General features: G+C 47.1%; 1 protein-coding gene across 1 annotated transcript in view; it reads right to left on the bottom strand.

The window, feature by feature from the left end:
- Window positions 1–7,122, bottom strand: part of LOC102388433 (rap1 GTPase-activating protein 1-like) — a 78,793-nt gene that overhangs the window by 42,740 nt on the left and 28,931 nt on the right. Inside the window, exon 13 of the mRNA XM_025200724.1 lies at window positions 6,469–6,603. Within this exon, the coding sequence (XP_025056509.1) occupies window positions 6,469–6,603 (135 nt within the window). The remainder of the gene's footprint in view (window positions 1–6,468; window positions 6,604–7,122) is intronic.

Below are 7,122 nucleotides of genomic sequence, written 5' to 3'. Positions count from 1 at the left end.
GTATGGGCCCAATCCAGGGTGATGTGCACAAACCAGGTGAGCAGGAGGCAGCAGGTATGATCTGGGCTGGTGGTGGGATGGCAGGCCTGATCTGGGCCAGCGGGAAGGGGCAGCAGGCCCAATCTGGGCTGGCAAGGGGTGGCAGGCATGAACGGGGCTGGCAAGGGGGCAGTGGGCCTGATCTGGACTGCCAGGATGGGAGTTGGGGGGGTTGAGGAGAACGGCAGGTCTGATCTGGGCCAGTGGAGTTGGCAGGCCCAATCTAGGGAAGCAGGGGTTGTGGCAGGCTCAATCTGGGCCAGGGGGGAACAGCACCCAGCCTGGGTGAAAGGGGACTGGTGGACCTGATTCAGGCTTTCAGGGGCTGGGGGGGTCCCAGTCTGGGCCACCTACACTGCCTAGAGAGCAGGTGAGCTGGGCAGGCTCAGAACTAACTTGGCACCTCTTAGTCAGGGTCCTGGCTTGCCTGCCTGCTTGGGCAGGTAAAAGCAGTGCATGTTTACAGAGAGTATGTACACTTAACGTGTGACTGCTCAAAGCATGTGCTAACTTTAACACCAACTAACATTTTTTAAAGTTAGAATGTGCTAACTGTAACTTGTAACTACACCCTTTGTTAAGTTTCTTACCAAACCTGTAAAAAGGAACTTTGTCAGATAAGATCCTAAAGTGAAAAAACCCAGGATAATGGCAACACTACTAAATGATGAATGATATCCTCCCCCATATTATTTATGACATAAATCCCAGCTAATTGATCTTTCCAAGGCCATGGAAGAATTGGTTCAGTCTAGTTCCCAGAGGTTTGCTAAAGCAGAAAAAAGTAAATAAATTTAAACAAATCAATCAAAGAATGCTTGTTAGAGTAAACCATGTATGTGCAATAGAAGATCAAGGATGGCAAAAAGAAGGGATGCAGTGACAGTGGAGAGCTCGTTGTGTATGGGCTGTGAGGTCACTGCACATGTGTCTGGCAGCCAAGACCAAAACTGCCAGCAGCAAACCAGCAGCAAAAGAAGGTATGGCTGCACCACCTTCACTCCCTCCCTCCACCCTCAGGAACCTGCTCCTGTGTATATATATAAGAACTGGATTGGAGGGAAAAAAAAAAAAATCAAAGTATTCAGCACATTCAAGAAGAGCAGCTGTTAAACTGCATGCCATCTTCCTCCTACCCCTTCAGTTTCCCCATTTGGTATAGAGGAGAATCTACATTATGCTTCTGCAGGTAGCCAGATGGCCATTGGGTTAGATGCATATTCTTGTGCTTTGGGTGTACAAACAACAAAAAGGCTAGCTCTAAACCTGTCTCTTGCTTCTTTTATCAATAGGTGACTTACCAGTAGATCTGGAATCCAGGTTACAACGATAAAGCAAGCTGTGCATATAAACACTCTGCATTTCTAGGTGGGACCTTGTACTTTCTGACTACACATGTATCTGCTGGTGGGGCAGAAAACAACTGCATACTTGTGAAAGACTACAGTACTTTTTAATAATATTTCTGGGTTAAAAATGAGCTTTTTAACAGCAATGCTACATACCTCCATTTCACTGACTTTCTTATACCCAGGAAAAGAATGTTTTTTGTTGCCTTGAATTTGACCTAGGAGTGAAGGTGGGGCTCTTCACTATGGTTGGCATTCTCTTATTTTGTCTGCATACCTAGAAATGTCAGGGTCAAAAAATGCAACCTGAGTAACCATCATTTTGGTGCTAGTCTATTGTTTTTTGTTGGTGTACAACTATAAGCCTGAGGATATGTTCACAGGCCACTAGAGCCCTCAGCATCTGCAAGGCAGTTCAGAGGTCCAGACACAGTTATGCATCTGGATGCCCACAATAGTAATGGAGGGGCACTGCTCCCTATTGCAGCCCCTAGCCACTGACCTGCCCCACTCTTGCCCCACCATTTCCCAGAACACACAGCAATAATTTGCACATAGGCAGCTGCACAGAGCCCTTCAAACACACACGGGAAAGCAGAAACTGCCTGTGTAAGTATCCATGTTAACCCGGGCCAGGAACAGCTGTGTAGACAACTAGAGGAAATTGTTATTTTTCTGCCGTGTGGGCATCTCCACCTCTTGATATCCAAACTGTCCTCCTCATGCCCACTCTTCACCTTCCTCCTCACCCCCTGCCCATTTTCAGATGTGTATATTCTGGATGATGACAGTCTGAGATTGGCAAGCAGGATCTAAATGGGCCTGCAGTCTGGCTTCATTCAAAACTCCTTTATGAGGAGACTGAAAGGCAGGTTCAGAGCACAGATGATCAGTGGAGTCTATCCAAAAGAGGTGGATGGATTTGAGATGGTGAAGAAGGTTGCAATGGGGAGCTTTGACTAGGACGGGGTCATTAGATCTATGGAACCCTATGTCCAGAGCTCTCCACGGTCATCCTGGCAGAGGCCAGCAGTGTTAGTAGGTTGATGCCTTGGGGAGAGCTGGGAAGTGGAGTAGGTACACTATAGCCCTGGCAGTGGTCTTATGCTTCAGTTTCATAGATGTTAGGGTCAGAAGGGACCTCAGTAGGTTATCGAGTCCAACCCCTGCCCTGGGCAGGAAAGAGCACTGGGGTCAAATTACCCCAGCTAGGTGCTTGCCCAGTCCCCTCTTGAAGACCCCCAAGATAGTAGAGAGCACCGCTCCAGATTCTGGCAACCCTTACTGTGAAGACTTTCTTTCTAATGCTCAACCTAAATCTGCTCTCCGTTTCCCTTCTGGGCAAGGAGTCCAGCAGGTGGCATGTGTTGGGCATGGTTGTGGAGCATCCTGTATAGAAGCACAGCTTTGTGAGAACATGGTCTGCCCTGCTCCAGAGCTCTCCTCTTTTCCTTTCCCCTGCCCATGTCTCAAGACCCCCACCCCACTACCATGATGCCTTTCTACCAGTCACCCTTTGGGTTCCCTCACAGGTTCCTGCTCCCATCTTGCTAGATGCACCTGGTTCCTGACCCCTGTCTGCATACATCCAGGTCTTTCCCCGCTTCCCCCAGATTGTCCTAAATTCTCCTCTATTCCCTAATAATCCCCTGCACCCTCTTGCTCTCTAAAGCTAGATTGAGTGCCATAAGTTTAACTATAGCTAATCTCCTTGGGGTTTCAAGGCAGGCATTGAAAAGTTGCAGAGATCTTGGTGGTGCCCTGAAGCATGCAGCCTCCTAGGCATCACAGTCAGTGGACCACACAGCACCCCCTGCATTTATCAGGGGAAGATCCAAAGAGGGTACAAAGGTATAGTTGGATCCCTCTTTCAGACCACACCATGGGAGCAGCAGTTTCCAAAGCATGTAAGAATCTCTCCCTGCCCTTCTCCTTTGTCCTCAGTAGCACCTCTCCTCCCATTCTCCACTTCCCTAGCCTGCTGCTTCTACTCTCCTTGTACTCCCCAGTTGATTGGGTGGGGTAGCCCCAGAGCTGCTCCTTGCTTCCATCTGGAGGGACTGGGCAGAGAGAAGAAGCCTACCTGCTGCCCATCCCCCTGGATCAGCCAGGGATAGCAGCAGCAGCAGCAAGCAGTGGAAGGGATGTGCTGCTGAGGATGGAGAGCAAAGAAGCTGGTGCCAAGAGTGGGGAAGGCAGGATTTTTATCCTATTTAAAGACTTAAAAACAGTTACCGCTTCTGTGGTGCAGTCTGCTAGCCTTGGTATTGGGGCTGGGGGGGGGGGGGGGGGGGGGAAGGAGGAACCTGGGAGCAGGGATTTGGACCACAGAGTCCTGGCTGCATTCCAGAGAAGCCCCTTGCCTTGCATGTGTTGCAAGAGCAGTGCAGTTTGGGATGCCTGGAGGAATGACCAGACACTAGGCATGGAATGCTGTATCCACACATATCATTAAACCAGTTCACAGAGGACCAGCTCAAAATAGTACTTGGTTTTTTTGGTATGCTTACAAAACATTCCAGGAAGTTTAAGCCGGTCTTAAGTGGCACGTACTTCTAGACTTGGGGTATATTTAGAATGTTCAAAGCATTACATCTGTCCCTGAAGGTCTTGAGAGAAAAACAGCTTGGGCTATTGGCTATGTTGAAAGCTTCCTGATATCTGGCGTAGACATTGTGGCCCAAGAACTCCTACTACTGTATTGTAGCTAACTACTAACTGCCGTTTTGTTTAAGAAGAGCTGCCTGCTTCGCTGCATACGACTTTGGGTGCTCTCCATCCCCTTCAAAAGGTAAAGTCCCTCTCTAGAAGCTAAGCCAGAATGTAGCTCTCTGGGGCCATGGATAGCCAGGGATGAAAGACCCAGAAGACCTGGTCTCACAGTCCAAGGAATAAAGGACTCACCCACTTTAGAAGCTATGCCTGGGCTAGCTTCCAAAGATACTCAGTGAAACTGAAGTGACGCTGTGGGTCCCAAGCAAGAGATCCTCCAAGGAGATCATGACAGCAGCATGGAGATTTTCTCAAATTAACAATGGCAGTATTAATCAATGATCCAGGCTTTTATAGGATGTCCATCAATGTATGAATAGGTGGCTTAATAAACTCCGCCAGTGGAAGATCTAGGTGTTTGGCAAATGATCCAGAAATCACACAGCACCCTTGACTGAGGAAGGGTATAGAACCAGTGTTTCAGAGCAAAAGAAAGCTTGCTTGAACATTACCATCCTGACAGTGGTGTCAGAGAGACAGGATGAACCAAATGATGAGTAGACATGCAACCTGAAGCAGTACAGTAGGAGGACACTGACTCCGCAAATTGAATGAGTCAATTAATGCCTGTAATCAGCAGGGGATTGAAAGCCCCAAGGCCAGAAAGGCAAGGTAAGATGGGATGGGAGAAACCCACTGAGTCCATTATGTTTTGAAATGATGAAGTAATGCCTATTACTATGCCAGCACTTCTTAATTTCAGGATCTCAGGAGATGGAGCCAACTGATCTGATGACGCAGAGCCTGATGTTCCAATGCCTCGATCTCTAGGAGTTTTGGGATGGTCTTTCACAGCTCATGAGGACTAAAAGTAATGAGCAGCTTCCAGGAGAAGTGAATGGACTTGTTTGAGACCTGGCTTGGAGACCACAGTGGGGACTGAGATCTAGACCAGTGCACTTATATCAGTTTCTGTGGCACCAGAGACAATGGGTGCTTCTGTGAATAAGTTGTGATGGACAAGTGTTGATGCCAAGAGGTATTGCTGGAGCGAGATCCAGATTTGGTCCGAGTAACTTATCATGAAGAAACATCTCCCTCTCCTTCCTAATTTGTGGTCCAGCGGGCAGCAGCTAAGGACTCATGTTAGGCATATGCGAGTCCCAAATAAAGGCACCGGGAATGGATAATGTGAATAAGTTCTGTACAAGAGGGAACATTTCCAAAGTTAGGAGACTTCATTTATGTCATCAGAAGTGCTCCCTGGCTAGAAGGAAGCTAAAATGGGAAAAAGCTTTAAAAAATAAATAAATAAATAAATAAATAAATAAAAAATGGCCTTGTCTTTAAAAAAAAAAAAAGGGTCCAAGAAGACACTGTGTGGAAGAAGAAGCATTAGGAACAAAGCAGGAGAAGGGGGAGGCAAAGAGCATTAAGGCCTCCATCTCACATATAAGAATCCTGCACCCTTAAATTAAGAGGAGAGAGATAATATTACAAAAGAAAAGTGCAAACTAAGGGAAACGGGCAGGTCAGCCTCAAATGAGAAGTAGGTATTGACCAGCCAAGTGCTCCATACCAGCTGGGCAGAAGAGAGGAAGTGGAAAGTGCATGCCACCATTTATCCCCTCAGGGATATGGGGCTCCAGCATGCTTTACTTGTTCTAATAAAGCAAAAACCATTTCCAGTCAGGGACTAAGAATACCCACAACTGAAAAGTGTGTGTGTGTGTGTGTGTGTGTGTGTGTGTGTGTGTGTGTGTACATACTCCAAGGAGAACAAAAGGGTCTGCTTCCCTCCTGTTCTCTTGTCTGTGTATATCAGAGGAGCAAGTTCCCCTCTGTCAACAGATGCCAAAAAGAGATAGGGAGAGGAGGTGAAAGGGTTCATTTCATCCTACCCAGGAGGTCTGACTTTAGAAATAACGCGGCATGCTGGACTGTGCCAGCAGCATCTCCTGGAAAGGGAGGACAGAGACAGAGAAAATGCATTCCTTCTGAGAGGCATGACAAAGCATAATTCAAGGTGTCCTGGCTGGCTCTTTAGTGTTGGAAGTTATAATTTAGAGATACTCCCTAACTCAGATGACTGAGGAATTTGGGAATTGGGAGACCATCCCTTAGAGACAGACAAAAGGTCTGCAGGAGCTTACTTTCTGTTTCACGATAAAAGTTGGCGTATAGTTCTTAGTCATGCCCGATTGTTTATTAAACCTGGTGAGAACTACAGGCTCCTCATTTCCCCACTCCCTCCCATCCCAAGCACAGTGACCTAACAGATACAATGACCCCAAAATGGAGTTTGAGATGGGCGACAGCAGCTTGCATAAGAGTGCCCAAGTGAGTGCAGCAATCTTCAATCTCTCACCTTGAAGTTCTCAAAGAAGCCACCACTTCCATTTTCCATCTTGTCATCCTCCCCAGAGGCCAGGCCCATCATGTTGCGGCTGCGAAGCTGCAGCTCCTCAAAAAGACTCTCCAAGAGGGCACTGCGGGTGCGCTCCTGTACCAGGAACAGAGACAGAAGAGTGGTAAGGAAGAAAGAAAGTAGAACAGACAGAGGATCTGGAACCTCTAGTGTGGTAGACATGATTGAATACATTTCACTTTCTCTACTGGAAGAATTGTATTTTCTTTGTCCTTTCTATAACTTCCTTGTTGTCCTCCAAAGCTGAAGGTAGATATACTACTGTCTTAGACAAATTTTTTGCATTAATTTCCTCATTTTTGTTTATACTTTCCAAATGGCCTTAAGAAAAACCTAGGAAATCACATTTAAAATAGGTGATAAACAAAACATTAAGAATGGGTTGTCTGTCCCGTACCAAGTCAATACACGTCATGTAATAACCAGGGATCTGGGTTTTCTGTTTGCCATGAAAAAAAAAAAAATGCAGAAAAATGCAGATATTCCCCTTTAAAGGAGAAAAGCTTGGGAAGCTGTGGGTTTCCCCTTGCAGGCTGACAGAGGTCCTGCCTGCAAGGAGCTGCTCAGGGCTGGGGGGGGGGGGGGGGGGGGGGG

This window comes from Alligator sinensis, unplaced genomic scaffold (genome assembly GCF_000455745.1).
Source record: "Alligator sinensis unplaced genomic scaffold, ASM45574v1 scaffold161_1, whole genome shotgun sequence".
NCBI classification, from domain to species: domain Eukaryota; kingdom Metazoa; phylum Chordata; order Crocodylia; family Alligatoridae; genus Alligator; species Alligator sinensis.
This window is presented reverse-complemented; position numbering and strand designations above follow the sequence as displayed.